The sequence below is a fragment of the Cnephaeus nilssonii genome (genome assembly GCF_951640355.1).
Source record: "Cnephaeus nilssonii genome assembly, chromosome: 5".
Lineage (NCBI taxonomy): Eukaryota > Metazoa > Chordata > Mammalia > Chiroptera > Vespertilionidae > Cnephaeus > Cnephaeus nilssonii.
In genome coordinates, this window is record NC_137076.1 from 10,159,088 (window position 1) to 10,175,270 (window position 16,183).

At 57.8% G+C, this 16,183-nt stretch overlaps 1 protein-coding gene across 3 annotated transcripts in view; it reads left to right on the forward strand.

The window, feature by feature from the left end:
* The window catches only part of EVI5L (ecotropic viral integration site 5 like), a 32,421-nt gene extending 18,421 nt beyond the window's left edge, over positions 1 to 14,000 (forward strand). For 2 of the 3 annotated variants that reach the window (XM_079771768.1, XM_079771769.1), the window contains exons 7-20: positions 352 to 495; positions 616 to 705; positions 1,812 to 1,909; positions 1,992 to 2,052; positions 5,768 to 5,821; positions 6,673 to 6,705; positions 7,744 to 7,884; positions 9,705 to 9,833; positions 11,443 to 11,583; positions 11,685 to 11,840; positions 11,933 to 12,079; positions 12,162 to 12,257; positions 12,335 to 12,430; positions 12,569 to 14,000. In XM_079771768.1, the coding sequence (XP_079627894.1) occupies positions 352 to 495; positions 616 to 705; positions 1,812 to 1,909; positions 1,992 to 2,052; positions 5,768 to 5,821; positions 6,673 to 6,705; positions 7,744 to 7,884; positions 9,705 to 9,833; positions 11,443 to 11,583; positions 11,685 to 11,840; positions 11,933 to 12,079; positions 12,162 to 12,257; positions 12,335 to 12,430; positions 12,569 to 12,847 (1,665 nt within the window). In that variant the 3' untranslated portion in view covers positions 12,848 to 14,000. The remainder of the gene's footprint in view (positions 1 to 351; positions 496 to 615; positions 706 to 1,811; positions 1,910 to 1,991; positions 2,053 to 5,767; positions 5,822 to 6,672; positions 6,706 to 7,743; positions 7,885 to 9,704; positions 9,834 to 11,442; positions 11,584 to 11,684; positions 11,841 to 11,932; positions 12,080 to 12,161; positions 12,258 to 12,334; positions 12,431 to 12,568) is intronic. The other variant, XM_079771770.1, reaches the window with a different exon arrangement.
* The last annotated feature ends 2,183 nt before the right edge of the window (positions 14,001 to 16,183 follow it).

The following is a 16,183-nucleotide window of genomic DNA, read 5'->3' on the forward strand; positions in this document are numbered from 1 at the left end:
CAGAAGCTCCCTGTCAGGCTGATCATGAGGAGCCCATGAGCAGAAAGGAGAGCGGATGGGCCACTTCCTACCCAAGGTGCACATCCAGCACCCACGAGCTGCTGCTACTCCTCTCACCCCGGCCTGTGTCCCCACCTCATGCTGCTCAGAGTCTGGGATAGTTTCAGCCTCACCCACACACAGTGCTAAGGGCACACGGAGGAAGGGACCCAAGGGCAGACCAGAGAGGGCTTCCTGGAGGCAGGAGCACCGGACAGCACTTCCGGTGGAAGGAGCCTGTGGACAAGGACAGCGGTGCCTGGTGCCCACAGGCTCCTCCTCAGTGCTGGGCCTCCTCCTCCCACCCCTCAGGAGCAGCTCCCGGACCTGAACACCCACTTCCGCTCCCAGAGCTTCCACACGTCCATGTACGCCTCATCCTGGTTCCTCACACTCTTCCTGACCACCTTCCCACTGCCTGTCGCCACTCGTGTCTTCGACATTTTCATGTATGAGGTCAGGACCCCTTCACCCTCTTGCTCTCCCAAAGGCCCCACACTGGAAATAAATTCCAACCAAGGAAGGGCCGGGGTTTGGGGAGGGATCGGGGAAGCACTGTCCCCACTGCCTTTGCAGGGCCTGGAGATCGTGTTCCGGGTAGGCCTCGCCCTGCTGCAGGTGAACCAGGTGGAGCTGATGCAGCTGGACATGGAGGGCATGTCCCAGGTGGGCCAGGGGCCCAGGAAGGGTGGGATTGTCCCCCCCCCCCCAGTAGGGGCACCTGGGCAGTTGAAGTGAGACGCTTGGAGTTCCTGAGCAGCCTGATCCTTTTCTGTCCCCTCTGACCCCTGAGGTCTCCCTGGAGAACCAGGTTGGGCCCTAAGGAGCTCCAGGCTCTGCCAGACACAGTCCAGGGCCAGCAGCCTGGCAGTGGGGAGAGAGGAAGGCCCAGGCCCTGGCTCTGGGAGGTTTCACCCCCCTTTCTCTTGCCCCCAGCTTTGTGTCCCCCAAAACCTTTGTGGTAAATAATTATACTAGCCAAACCACGGGGCCTTGGGTGTGGTTTTTGGTCCTAGGAACTGGGCCAGGTGAGGGCACAGGAGGGAGGGAGGGGTCTGGGCAGCCTCACTGGCCTACCCCACCCTGGCTTCCCTGCTTCTCACCGCCATGTCCCCACCACGCAGGCCCCTGCCCCCTCCCAGTGTCCTCCAGCTGCTACTTCAGAGAAGAATACACAAAGGCCACGGTTGTGTCCACAGACACGAATGTTCATTGTCTGCAGCTGCCAGAGGGGCCAGCTGGGCTGGGAGCAGGAGCCAGCCTGGCCCCAACCAACAGCAAGCTGTGTCCACCAGTGGCTCACACTTAACCCTTTGTAGAGGCCGCAGGCCAGCAGACCCACTGAGGGGGCTTCCCTCCAGGTTGCTCCTGGCTGTTCCAGTTCTACAACCTTTTCCGTATCCTCTCACTGCCCTGGGTGCAGCACGCCGCTCCCTTCCTCTAAGAAGGTGCCCTGTGCTCAGACCCTACCCCAACCCACCCCCAGGCCTCTGCCCTCAGGAGCCTCCGCAGCCTGCTTTTCCCCTGCAAACTGAAGTCCTGCCTGCTGGCAGCTTCCCCCAGATGCCTTCTCACACTCACTCGCTTGCTCCACCATGATGGAGCACCCACAACAGGCAGGCCAGGCACTGCACTGGGTACATGGTGACATCCCAGGCAGACCTGCTCTGCCCTCCCTCCCTCCTCCAGGGCAATGGGCACAGCAGACACAGAGGGGCTGGGGCGCCCCCCTTACACACCCTTATAATCAGTGACTGCCTGTGTCCCCTCAGTACTTCCAAAAGGTGATACCCCATCAGTTCGACAGCTGCCCAGATAAGCTGATCCTCAAGGCTTACCAGGTCAAGTACAACCCTAAGAAGATGAAGAGGTCAGTACCAGCAGCCAGGGCGCTGGTGGAAAAGGGGTCCCTGGTGGTGGGACAGTGACCATGTCAGCCTTCACCTCTGCAGGCTCGAGAAGGAATATGCGGCCATGAAGAGTAAAGAGATGGAGGAACAGATCGAAATCAAAGTGAGTTCCTAGGGAAGGGGACAGGGACCAGAGGCCATTGGGAGCTTCTGTCCCAAGGCAAGACGTAGGTGGCCACTAGGGGGCATCCCTGCCCAGCACATGAGGCACACCACACTGTCCTTAGGGTTTGAGGGGTTGACTCTCTACATGTGAGCAAGGACTCACCTGGCACTGGGGACACAGAGGTGGACAAGGTGGACCTGCCCTTGTGGGGCTCCCATTGCAGTGAGGATGCAGTCAGTGAACCAATAAGTATAGAGTATGAGTTCTAGAAAGAACTCTGGAGAAAATGTGTAGGGGAGATGGCTGCAGGTCCAGGGAACTGAGCGCTAAAGGCCCGAGCAGCAGCGGGCCTGAGGGGCTAGAGGAACATCAGGAATGCTGCCCTCAGTGGTGGAAGCCCCGAGGTCAGGGGTAAGGGGGAGCCCCGAGGTAGGCGGGGGCCATATGCAGGAAGGATAGGCCAGTGCACTGCACTCATGGCCCCTGGCTCCCCCTGGTGCCTGGCCAGCCAGCCCTACTAGGTTTGGGGGTACAATTCTGTCACCACCTCCAATATGTGGGGGTTTTCCCCACACCACCAAGCAATTCTCCAACACCAGCTGGGCGTCCTATAATTCAGCTCAATTCTGACACCATCTACTCGGAGATGAAGTCAGATCCCGCAGGTTAAGGGCATTGTCCCACAAGACTGCCACTCCCCCCTTCAGAAGCCAGTCTCAAGTCCAGATTGTCACCTATGCTTCTGGCCAGCTGGCTATAGATCACAGGTTCCTGTGATTCTCTTCTCGGGTTCAATTAATTTGCTAGTGTGGCTCACAGAATTCAGAGAAATATTAGGACTAGATCACTGGTTTGTTATAAAGGATATAGCTCAGGAACAGCCAGATGGAAGAGATGCATAGGGCCAGGTATGGGGAAAGGGCACAGAGCTCCATGCCCTTTCCATTTGTACCCACTCACAGCACCTCCAACCATTCAGCAACCTGGAAGCTCTCCAAACCCCATCCTGTGGGGTTTTATGGCATGATTGATTACATGATTTGCCATCAGCAATTTATTCAACCTCCAACCCATCTCCTCTCCCCAGATCTGGGGAGAGGACTGAAAGTTCCAACTCTCTGACACATGGTTGGGTTCCCTGGGAACCAGCCCCCATCTGTAAGTGGCCAAGGGACTTTCCAAAAGTCCTCATTAACATAACAAAAGACACCTTTATCTCTCTCCTCACTTAGAAAATTCCCAAGGTTTTAGATGCTCTGTGCCAGGACTGGATGGAAGACCAAATATATATTTTTTACTATAAATCGTAATATCACAAGGGGTTTTTTGAGTGTGCAGAGTCTCTGAACCCAGTCTTCCCATCCTCCCCTGCTTTCATCCCTCCACGTGTGATTTTAGTTATTCATTCAACAAAAATTTATTGAGCACCTACTTTGTGCCAATCACAGCAGAAAGTGAGGGTCCCCAGTCCAGTGGGGGTAGGGGGACAGACATAAACACAAACCCCAGCACAGCCTGGCTCTGTCCTCTGTCTACAGACTGGCAGAGTACCACAGTGGCTAAGACTGGAGTCCCACAGACCAGGGTTCAAATGCCAGCTCTTCCACAGACCAGCTGTGTAACCCAGGAAAATGAATTCACCTCTCTGATCCTCTCAGTGTCCCCTTCTGCAAAAGGGAAATGATACTGACTCTGCTGTTCCATTTATTATTATCACCACCACCACCACTATCATCATCATCCCCTCATCCCCACATCTTCCAGAAAGGCAAAGCAGGACCTAGGTTAGAATCCAGTCCTGCCACCCATTCCTGAGTGGGAAAGAAAGCAGCATTGTTCTGTCCCTGGTTGTAGGATTTCCAGAAATAGTTTTGTGTCTTGAATTTTTTAGCGTCTCTCTTTCTCAGAAGTGGCAGCCTGACTGGTGCGCCAGTCTAAGCTGGGTGTGTGTGTGTGTGTGTGTGTGTGTGTGTGTGTGTGGTGTCTTACTCATACACAGACAAGGCCTGCTCCCATCTGGTGACTGTGAGGGCCCAGCATTAGGTAGGTATACAGCAGACCATTGGACCACATGTTCAGCTTGGAAATTTCCCATGAGAGGAGGTCTTAAAGGATTCAGGCAGGCGCCTTCTCCCTTGGCCCTGTCCTTTGCTCTTTCACCTTTAGCCTGTTTTAAAATATACCTGGGATTTGTTTTAACTGCTTTTGAAAGAAGCGTTTATTACCGTTTCAAAGAGGCAGGGCACACCAGGCCATATGGGGAAGCATCAGGGTTGGTCAGGAGGCAGAGAGATCAAGGGGAAAAACAGGGGCCAGAGCCTTTATTGTGGTTTTCAAGCAAAGGAAAGGGCAAGGCAGGGTGGGCAAGTTTAGGATTGACTAGTTGGAATAATCTCAGGGGCTATAGGAGTAGTCCCTAGTTGTCCTGTGATAATTTCAGAAGGGAAATATTGGCTTGTATGTGAGAATTAGGTAAGAAAGGTCGGGGGGGGGGGGTCACGCTGTGGATTGGCTGGTTTGCCTTGTCAAGCAGGTTGTTTACTATCTGTAGGAATTAGCTAAATCCTGGGATGGGCAGTCTCCAGGATTAGCAAGGCCTCAGGATGTCCAAGCATCAAAAATACAGAAAAAAAATTTTAAGCACTTACTAGTACATAGCCCCCATAGTTTTTGTGCTCTCTCTCTCTCTCTCTCTCTCTCACACACACACACACACACACACACACACACACACACACACATTTTCCCTTTGGAGTAAGCGGGAGAGAGGTGAGTTGTCTGCAGGACACATCCAGCTCCTCCAAGGATGGCTGTGTTTATGCCAAAGAAATCCAAAGGTCATGGGTCAAGACCCTGGTTCCAGATCACTGCAAGGGACAGAGACCTGCCCTCTGAAACAGTTTAGGAGGCTCAGGCAAAACACTGCCTCATTCCAACTTCATTTCCCCATCCATGACATAAGTCAATGGCCATCAATCAAGTCTGCCATCTCTCCGAGCAGTTGCTTCACAGGAAAACCTAAAAACACAAATATCTAACCAGAATCCACGAGCACAGGATGGAAGACAAAAGCAAGGGAGATGGCCTCCCCTGGCTGGGGGAAGTAACGGTTGTTGGGCACAGCTAGCTGGCTGTCAGTGGGCCAGTGGGTCACAGAGATGTAGTTGAGCCGGAGGAAGTATGGGTGTTCAGCAAGACCTCCTACCCTGGACCCAAATTCTGAGAAGTTTGTCAACTGAAAATTGAACTCTGGGGCTGGAGGCTAAGCAGTGAAGGATGGGGCCTGTCTGATAGCAGCTTCCCCCAAAATGCAGAAGCCTTTGCCCTGTGGGAAGTGGACAGGCCCAAGCATGGGTTACTAGCAGATTCCCAAGGAGGGCATGGGTAGAGACCACCCACCTCACACACATTGTGTATCCACAGAAGCGCTTGCGTTATTTTTACTGAACTAAGGCTTATCAGCTGATCAATGATTCTCTCTCATTGTTGGTGTTTCTATCTCTCTCTCTCCCTCTCCCTCTCTGAATCAATAAAAATATTTTTTAATTTAATGGGCCATTCTGAATGGGAGTTGGCCCTGTTTTCTGGGATCACTGACCCAGAATGTAAGCCTCTAGCTCTGTCCTGAGAGTTGGCCTGGCCCCCTGGGGGATAGACCTCTGTATAGAAGTGGAAGGCAGGATCTGATATGCTCTCCCCTCTCCCCACATAGAGGCTTCGAACAGAGAACCGACTTCTGAAACAGCGGATTGAGACCCTGGAGAAGGTGAGGGGTATGGCCACCTGCCTGTCAGACACTGAACTCTCCAGGACCCAACAGCCAGAGGGCCAGCAAGCCTCCTGCCCAAGGCCTCACCATGAACCCCACTGATATCTGAGCTGCCATATAATCTGACCGTGGGGAAACTTAGCTTGGGGCTGGAGGTTGAGCGCTAACCCAGTTAACTGCAATCACCACAACCCATTTGTGTCCGGTGCCCGCCAGGGCCGTCTGGGTGGGGCGGAGGAGGTAGAACTGCTACTTTGACTGAGGTGCCTGGAACTGGGCCACAAGACACCCCACCCTATAATTTGAAAGCCTTGCCCTCAAAGGGAAGGAGATGGGAGTGAAGGAATAGGGGGTGGTCTTGCCACTGGATCCATGATGGGGTGCCACAACCTTGACCATGGCCCCAATCTTGTTTTTAAAGGTGGAAGTAGAGTTGGAGGCCCCTCTTCCTGCTACCCTCATTTTCACTTGACCCTGCATGGACCACAGGGTGTCCACAGGATTTTATGCCCTTGCCCCAAAGCCTCCATTCTGGTTCAGCCTCCAGATCAAAGTTGCTGAGTGTTCCCAGTTGGCCTTAGTTGGCCCCAGTCGTGAGCCCCCTGACTTCCCGCTCAGCTCACACACAGACCCCGCTCCTGGAAGGAACTGGCTCTAGCTTTGGTCTTCCTCCAGGTCCTGTCCTGCTGGTTTTCTGGTTCTCAGGTTTCACTCCTGTCTCCCCTGCTTCTAGACATAGTTCACTGCGTTAGTGACCAGTGGTTCTTGTCTGTCTCTCCCCCTCTCCTGTCCCCGCACCTTCTGCTCTGCCTCCTCCCCTTGTTGCTGGGAACCCCCTCGCCGGGTAGGAGAGCGCTGCTCTGGCTGATAGGTTAATCCAGGTACTGTAGCTTTTCTTCTGACTCTCCTGTTTCCTTCCTAGTCTCTACACATGATAGCCAATACTGCCTCCTCCCTGGTTGCTGCCATGGGTGAGGGGGACAAGCCTGGCACCATGCATGGGGGTGGCTGGGGACTGCTTCTCAGGAAAACAGAGGTTCCATCTAGAGGAGGTGGCTGTGCGTGTGCAAACGTGGCAACTGAGGGTATGTCTCTGTGTCTGTGAGTGTGTGTACACACACAGGGACACAAAGTTTCCTCCCTCCAGGGGATACAGGTGGGGACCCAGGAGGGCTCAGGGAGCCTGAGGGTGCATCAACAGCAGGCCTTAGTGTGTGCACTGCTGAGCCTCCCCCACCCACACATACACACCATCCCTTCTGGCCTTTCACGCTCTCTGCTTCCACCTGCGAGGCCTGGCATCTTCTCTCACTCACCTGCTTCTGCTGCTGCCTTATCTTGAATGGCTTTATCGGGAAGCTTCTGCCTGCCACCTGGTGGCTCCAAGCATGGAATGGGGGGACCCACATTGGGTGGGGTGAGGGGATGAGGCTGGGTGGGGTAGATCAGAACCGAGAAAGGCCAGGGGAGAGGCATATTCCACCTCCCAACCCTGCCCTGGGGAGCCAGCCCTCAGCTGCCCCACCCTCACCAGCAGAGCCTGAGCTCTGGTGTGCCATCACCCTGGATAAGGACTTGCTTCTCCTCCCCTGGGACAGAGGCCAACAGCCAGAAGTCAGGGGGGACAAAGCTGTCAGCAGCCCCAGCCTGTGGCCCCGTCTCCATTTAAGCCCCACAGAGCCTGGACCCGGGGTTGGAAACCGGTGTCTTCCTCCAGGCTCCTCCCGGTGTCCTGTACCTGCCTACCCCTCACCCTTGTTCCGAGGTCCCGTGGGGCGCCCCATCCCAGACTCTGAGTGAAGGAGGCCTCACCCCTCTCCCACAACTCCTCTGCCCTCCTTGGGACCCCCTCTAAGGTGGGCCTGGGGCAGGGCCTGGCGTGTGAGCAGAGGGTCATGCCCTATCCTCCACCGGCTCAGGGACAGGTGACACGGGCGCAGGAGGCCGAGGAAAACTATGTCATCAAGCGGGAGCTGGCGGTGGTGCGGCAGCAGTGCAGCTCAGCAACGGAAGACCTGCAGAAAGCGCAGAGCACCATCCGGCAGCTGCAGGAGCAGCAGGTACCGGCAGGCCACCGTGGTGAGGCCACACTCCAACCCCCCGCTTGGCAGCCACTGTCTGGACTCACCAGCAACTGCCTGGGGATCAGCCCTGCAGTTCCTAACTGGTTGGGTGGGGAGAGCACCCACAGCTCAGTGCATACTCTCCCCCACCCCCACCCTCAGCAGTCAGCCCCTGACCCGAGGGAGAATCCTGCGGTTCCCATGTTCCACCACCCTCGGGGGTGCCTGGCAGGGCCCTCTTCCTGGCACAGGCATTCGACCTTGACTGATGGGCCTGTGGTTCCTTGGTGTCTCCCCAAGGTCTTCGGAGCTATTGGGCTTCCCCAGGGGTCAACCATGAAGGGTAGGAGCTAGGATGAGGGACAAGGGAGAGGGCTCCCTTCTCCGGTACCCAGGACTTTGCCCTCAGAGGAGAGTCTGGTCTATGCCCACTACTCTGAACTGGCAGGGTTGACATGAGTGGGCAGTGCAAGTCTGTGATGGGGTCTTGAACTCAGTGGTGGGAAGGGCTCACAGAGGGGAGCACTGTGCAAAGATCTGCAGACCCTTCCTTCAGGTTTACCCAGCAGGCTTCTTCCTTAGCTACTGACCTGCCAGCAGCTGCAGCCCCCAAGTTCAGAGTGCACATGTGCACATGCGCTGGAGGGGCAGAGAAAGATGCTGTAGGTTCCCTGAGCCCCTGCAATCCAGGCCTGATCCCAACAGAGCCTGGCAGTGAAGTGGGCTCCCTGATTTGGAGAAACCTCAGGTGCCCAAGAAGCAGTGGGTGGAGAGAAGGAAGGGTAGTTCCCTGGGAGGACTCTCACCCAGGCCTGCAGACCTGGGCTCAGGCTTTAGTTCAGGAATTTGAGTTGATTCTTTGTCCCTGGAGACAGGGACAGGGAGCTTCGCCATTTCTCACCTGTGTCCACCTCCCACCCCTCACCTGCCAGAGCTGTGGCCCCCAGCTTGCTCTGAAGCAGCTGGGCCAATGGGGAAACCGGGGCTGGACTCATCCCACCACTGGCATGATGCCCTCTGTCAGGCCAAAGAGACACCTGCCACCGCTGAACTCTGGCCTTTAGGGGATGCAGAGATGGGTGAGGCAGGCAGTGCCAAAGACACTGGCCCTTGAGCACCATCCCCTTGGGTGTGAGCAGAGGGTCAGCCCAGCAGGGCTGGAGCTTGGTATGTGGCCTGAAGCCCACCTGGGCCAAGGGAGGGCCACTGGCACCCATGGGTGTCAGAGGCCCAAAGTGGTCGAGGGCAGCAAGCAGGCCTGGGTAGGTGGGGAAGAGGGGGGGAGGTGGATGGGGTGGAAGTGGGGTGCAGGGGCCACCTTCCAGAGAATGCCCTGCCAGGCCACCAGGGCAGTGAAATGGGGACCCAGCAAACTCTTTCCCATCCTTTCCTGTTTAGATATGGGAGAAGAGAGAGGAGAGAGGTGAAGAAAGAGGGCCCGGAGAGCCATAGCCCGGAGCCCCACCCTCTCCACCCCCACCGCAGCAGTCCTGGGAACCAGCCATTAGCATCCCTCAGGGCGTATCCTGAGACCATGGAAGGTCCCCTTCAGCAGGTTCCCTCGGTGTGGCTTTCTCAGGAAGGAGGCTAGGCCTGGCCATCAGGGGTTCCACTCTCCTCCCATGATGGCAGAAGGCACAGGAAGATGATCCAGGGTTTCTCCTGATCCCTCACTCTACCCACAGCCTGAGCCGCCTCCCCGCCCTGGGGCTCTGGAGAGTAGGGGGCAAGTCCTGAGTTCGCAGCCAGCTGGCAGGAAGGCTGCCCACCCTCCAGCTGCAGCCTGGGAACTGATGCAGCCCTCCATCTGTCCCCAGGGTAACCCTCGCCTCACCGAGGACTTTGTGGCCCACCTGGAGACTGAGCTGGAGCAGTCACGGCTGCGGGAGATGGAGACACTAGGGGCCCTACGGGAGATGCAGGACAAGGTTCTAGACATGGAGAAGGTGCAACTGGGCAGGCCGGTGTTTGGGAGACTCTGGGGGAGGGGAGGTGGGGTGCTGCATGCCCTTAAGAAGGTACATAATCAGGCCTGAGCCAAGGAAAAGGGGCTGCCAGGGGAACTATGGGGGAGTGTCCTGGGATCAGCTCCTCCTGCCTCAGAATCCCAAGGAACCCAAGATTGCTTCCCCCTGGTCTCTACAGGAGGGTCTGGGCAGATAGGAAGTGGGCCGCTCACCCCTAAGACCTTCCCAAGTCCTAGAGGTGTACACACACACACACACACACACACACACAATCAGGGCACGCCCACCATCCTGCACCAGGTAGAGAAAGCAGTGTACTGGCTTTCATGGGCTTCCTGGACAGTCTGTCCCACCTGTGTGTCCCCCCAGGCCCTGGGTTCCAGGAGAGAAGGAGGGGAAGGGAAATCCCAAGTCCAGCAGAGCTGCTCACCCCACCCTCTCCTGCCTGCAGCCCAGAGGGGACCCCAGGCCTCCTGGGTCAATCCCCAGCTGCTTTCACACTGACTATTGACTCAGCTTCTACAAAGCTACCAAAAGAGGGCAGGCAGCAGGACATACTCACTCTGGCAGAAGCCGCCCACCCGCCTGGAGCCTGCACTGTTCTGGGTGCCTCCCAGGTATCTCTGCCACAGCACTCATTCCCATCAGCTATCCAAGAGCTGGGCTTCCCTCCATCTTCCTCCACATTGGAGGAAATGTGTACCCAGTAGGTCCTGGCTCCCTCCCCTGATTCCGACCCAAACAAGGGTCAGTGAGGTCCCAGGGTGGCAAACTGGATTTTGTTCCAGAAGGCCAGAACACAAATCTCTCATCCCTGACCCTTGGGAAGCCAAGACAAGGCCTGGGCTGACCCTAAGTGGGTTCCCAGGAAGAGGGGCTGCCTGGGAAGGAGTGGGGTACAAGGTGCCAAAGTCCAGTCTTCTCAGCTTCTGCTGGGGCAGGTCCCGGCTCTGGCCCCATAGGAGTGGATCTCAGATTCCCAGGTGGGAAGGCACTGGTCCTCACCCCAGCCTGCCTGGTGTCCTCAGCAGTGAGATTTATGGTGTTGCCCTAAGCCAGTCCTTCCTGGATCCCGCCTTCCCACCCCCACCCCTGTTTTTACAGCCATCTTATTTTTATTGATTTTAGAGAGAGGAAGGGGGGAGAGAGAGAGACATTGACATAAGAGAAAAATCTATGGGGGGGGGTGGAGGGAGTCAATGAGGAAAAAAGGGGGGACATCTGTAATACTTTAAACAATAAAGATAAATTTTTAAAAAAGAAAGATCAACCTGTTGCATGCACCCCAACTGGGGATGGAACTGCAACCTGGGTATGTGCCCTGACCAGGAATCGAACCCACCACCTTTTGGTGTACGGGATGATGCTCCAACCAAACTGAGCCACACCGGCCAGGGCTCTGGCAGCCATTTTATAGGTGAGAATCTACAGCGGGGGCCACAGAGGTGGATCTGCTCCCCATGGGCCTCTCCCAGCTGGGCTACCCCAAGCAGAGCCCACAGGAAATGAGGAAAGGCATCTTGGCCTACAGGAAGAGGGTACATGGCTGCCAGCTGCCCTAGGCGCTGACCACTCCTGTCCCCCTCAGAGGAACAGTTCCCTGCCTGATGAGAACAACGTGGCCCAGCTACAGGAGGAGCTAAAGGCACTCAAGGTGCGGGAGGGCCAGGCCGTGGCCTCTGCGAGGGAGCTGAAGCTGCAGCTGCAGGAGCTCTCGGACACCTGGCAGGTGAGGCGCTCGCCGGTGCACAGGAAACAGCCGTGCAACCAGGAGGTCGGCCACCCTCCATGCCTAAGAGCCCCTGGCTGACCACCGGCCTCTCTTGGCAGGCCCATCTGTCCCGCGGGGGCCGCTGGAAGGAGTCCCCGCGGAAGCTGGTCCTGGGCGAGCTGCAGGACGAACTGATGAGCGTGCGCCTGCGCGAGGCCCAGGCTCTGGCCGAGGGCCGAGAGCTGCGGCAGCGCGTGGTGGAGCTCGAGACGCAGGTGGGCCGCAGCCGCCCTCTCAGGGTCTTGGTGCTCACGGCCGCCTCCTTGGGCAGGCCGTGACCCCCGCCCGCACGTCCTCCCTCCTCCAGGACCACATCCACCGCAACCTTCTGAACCGCGTGGAGGCGGAACGCGCGGCGCTGCAAGAGAAGCTGCAGTACTTGGCTGCGCAGAACAAGGGGCTGCAGACACAGCTGAGCGAAAGCCGCCGCAAGCAGGCAGAGGCCGAGTGCAAGGTGCCCCCTTCCCGGATCCCGCCTTCCCACCCCCACCCCTGCCCGCCTCGCCCTTGACCCGCCTTCTTCCCACTGCCCTCAGAGCAAGGAGGAGGTGATGGCGGTGCGCCTGCGAGAGGCGGACAGCATGGCCGCGGTGGCTGAAATGCGGCAACGCATTGCAGAGCTGGAGATCCAGGTGAGGGGGTGAGGGTGGGGTGGAGCGTGCTCCAGGCCTGGATGCTGCCTGACCCCCTGAACCTGGCTCACCCACAGAGGGAGGAGGGCCGCATCCAGGGCCAGCTGAACCACTCGGACTCTTCGCAGTACATCCGGGAGCTCAAGGACCAGATAGAGGAGCTGAAGGCCGAGGTGAGCGCGGGAGGGACCTGAGAGCCCTGCGTGTCCTCATTGGGTGACCAGCCAGGAGTCAGTGTCCGCCTGGGGTGCGGGAGAGGAGGGTGCCCCAGGGCAGGGGGTCCACACATCCAGTGTGCCATCCCGCCCCAGGTGCGACTGCTGAAGGGCCCGCCGTCCTTCGAGGACCCACTGGCCTTCGACGGGCTAGGTCTGGCACGGCACCTGGATGAGGACTCGCTGCCATCGTCCGATGAGGAGCTGCTGGGCATGGGCGTGGGCACAGCACTGCAGGATACACTCTACCCGCTGTCCCCCCAAGACGCTCGCTTCCTCCGCAGTCTGGAGCGGCCAGCCAAGGACAGCGAAGGCAGCTCAGACAGCGACGCCGAGGAGCTGACCACACCCTATAGTCAGGGCCTGGACAACTGAGGCCCTGCCCTTGAGCCTAGAGCTGGGGGTGGGGGAGGGCCTCCAGGGCCACACTTAAACTCCAAGCCCACCCCGAGGGACACACACAGCGGGATGCAGAGGGTAGAGCTGGAGCCTGAGGATCCTCAGGGTACCTGTCATACCCACCCTCCCCAGCACTGTTTAACCATCTTGGTCAGCACCCCTCTGGGCCCGGTTACCTGGAAGTCTGCCCCTCTTAACAGAAAGGGCACGAGAGGACACAGGTCCCAGGACTGGTAACAGAAAGCTCCCTCCTCCCACCAGGCCTGGGTAACAGGAGGGTAGCCCTGCTGGGAAGGGCCAAGGACTGGAGGAGGCCTGAGGAAGAAGGGGCCACTCCAGGCTGGACGTCAACACCTCACAATGTTCCTGGGGGTCCTTGGCTTCCGGGGACAGATGGCCAAGCTGGGCTTTCCTGCCTGATGCAGGCCTCATGGCCCAAGCAGAAACCAAAGTCCCGCCTACTGTGTGCAGGGTCACCTGGGGTGTGCACAGCCAGCAGGAACCAGGCCAGGACAGCGTCCGTCCCTGCTTCTTGGGAGGAGGGGGGCCAGAGCAGCTGCAAGGAAGTCATGAGACCCAAGTCCCCAGTGCCCCCACATAGTCCTCTGCGAAGCACCCATCACCCCATCTTGACCACTGATGGAAGGGCTCCGCCACCCAGGCCAGCCTCCTCTCCGGGGTCCCCAGCCTCCACTTCCCTTCCTTCCCTGGGTTCCCCAGCCCCCCCTTTTGCCAGGGCCAGGCCCCAGGAGAGGAGGCTGCCCAGAGGAGTGGCATCCCCATGCCTCCTTCCCCATGGTGGTCCTGTGGTCTCTGCAGTCAGAGCCAAGAATGGTGCCAAAGTCCAGCAATGCTCCCCCAGACCCCTTCCCTTTCAGGGCCTTTGACGCTTGGGGCTCCTGGAGCCTGAAGCGGCCTCCTCGGCGCCTCCTGGAGTGGGGATTCATGCTCAGCCCCCACCCCTTTCCACTTGCCCACTTCTCAGTGTTACAAAGCCTGGGGACCAGGGTGGGCATCGCGGGGCTCTGCCATGTGCCTCTCACACTGCCCACCACCATTTTGCACACTGCCTGTTCACACTCCACATGTCGCCCAGGTGGGGAGAGAAAATAAAATGTATTTACACAGTCACAAACAAGGGACACTGAGTAAGGGGCCTGCAAACAGCCTCGGGGCCACAACAGTAAGGAGGGGAGCAGGCTGTCCTTGTCCGTGGGAGCCTCCCAGAGAGGTAGAGGTTATAGCAGGACAGCAGGGGGTGGGGGGGGGGGGCAAAGAAGTGCCCAGGTTGGGGTGCAGCATGAAGAGGAAAGAGCATTTGCTGGTTCAGTGTGAGCAACTGTGTTGGTTTGGGAGGGATGGTTAGTAGGAGGGGAACAGGTCACCGAGGACCTTGGATGTCAGGCTCACAGATGGACCCTGACAGCTGGTGTTTTCACGAGGGTGGCTCTGGAGATGGTGAGGACAAGGGGCACGATTTCCCTCCTGGGCGACCCAGCTTGGGCCTCCCCTGAGAGATGTGGAGCAATTTGGGGTCTCGGAATCTGATTGTGTTCATTACGCCATACTTCCTGAGGCCTTCCTGGTGCTCTGCCCCGGGCCTGGCTCTAAGGGATCCCCAGGGCAGTGGAGGTGACAGGCACTGGTGTGGAAGCAGGAGCTGAGCCTTCATGCTGATGTGACAAGTGATCAGTAGATGAATGAGCAGGGAGATCAGGGAAGGCTTACTGGAGGAGGGTGCCACAGTCAGCTCCAAGGGCAAAAGCATAAAGGCAAGACATGGCAGGGACCGGCAGGAAGCACATGATAGAAGGAACAAGAGAGAGTGTGCATGGCCAGACCAGGAAGGGGTTTCTCTAGTCAGAAGCCAAAGTTTGCTATTTGAACTGAGGGCACTGGGGAGCTATGGAGAGCTTAGGTGAGGGGAACACCATCGGATGGACCATAGTGTTGGGGATCAGTGAGGAGGCCAGGACAAAGACCAAACTGAGCCGGGCAGCGGGGAGAGAGAATATGAGCTCCCCTCAAGGAACCGGGACTGCTGAGCAGCAGGGCAGGATGCTGGTTATGCACTGGGATAGCCAAGTTCCACACACTGTCCCATCACTTAACAAACAGCTCCTGTGGGCCCATGCACCATTCCCATCCTACAGAATTAACACTGAGACCCCCAACAGTTCTCTGCTTCCTGCTTTCATAGGGTCATTCCACCCCACTGGCTTCCCAGGTGGGGTAGGGCCCCAGGGGAAACTGTCTGAGGTTCTGCCCTGCTCCCTCTTGGGGCTGGCCCTGAGGTCCTGACTGCGCAGTAGGTGAGGAGCCAGCACCCACCTTTGGGTTTGTCTCACATTCTAGAAAGACTCATGGGCCCTTGCCAGGGCTCAGAAAGAAAACCTTTTTTTTGCCATGGAACTCGACCTTGAATGAGGGAGCATGCTGTGTGCCCTCAAACAACACATTGACTCTCCGGGGTGGAGGTGGTAGTGTCCTGCTGGGATAGGGCCAATTTCTCCTCAGACCCTAGGTTGGGAGGTCCCCATATCTGGGGTGGGGACAGGCAGAACTGGGTGATCTGTGTCTGACGGGAGCCTGGCTGCAGGGTGCACTATGAGGACTGGGTCTATGGGCACAAAAAAGGCTGAGGACCCAACAAGGAGTCCTGCTCTGTCCTTTTGTCTGCCCTGGGGACTGTGGTCCTTGCCAAGCCATCATTCTTGGTGTGAAGCAGGAGACCCTTATGGAGGGAGGAAAGGCCTGGGAGTGTTTCCTGAAGGAGCACTTGGGAAGAAGGGCCTGGGCTGGGGCTTGAGGAATCCAGGGCCAGGGTGACTGGGCTATGGGAGGAAGGGCAAGGAATTATGATCAGGGGAGACGAAGATATTGGTTGGCTCTGGTGAGGACCCCTGGTTTGGGGAGAATACCCTAAGTTGGGAGGGTAAGTGAGGCCCATGGGTTGGGAGCCATAAAGGGGCATGGTGAAGACTCCCTGATCCCCCACCCAGGCTTGGAAGAGGTTGCTCCTTCCCTACAGGCCCCTCCCCATCCTGTCCCAGAAGGGTCCTGCTCCCTATACTAGGTCTTTTTGAGGAGGCCCCTGCACTGCAGCCTCGTGGGTAAGCAGAGGGCAGTGTGCCCTGGGTAGGGAGTCCCCAGGGAAACAGAGCGACCCCTCTCTCCAACACACCGGAGCATGCAAGGAAAGGGGGTGCACACTGGGAGGGGCCCTCCACCCCCAGTAAGCCCCACCCACGTGTCTTTCCCCTCTCCCCAGGAGTTGCTGGCTCCCCTGGCCCAGTGTGGGAAGAGCTTGCA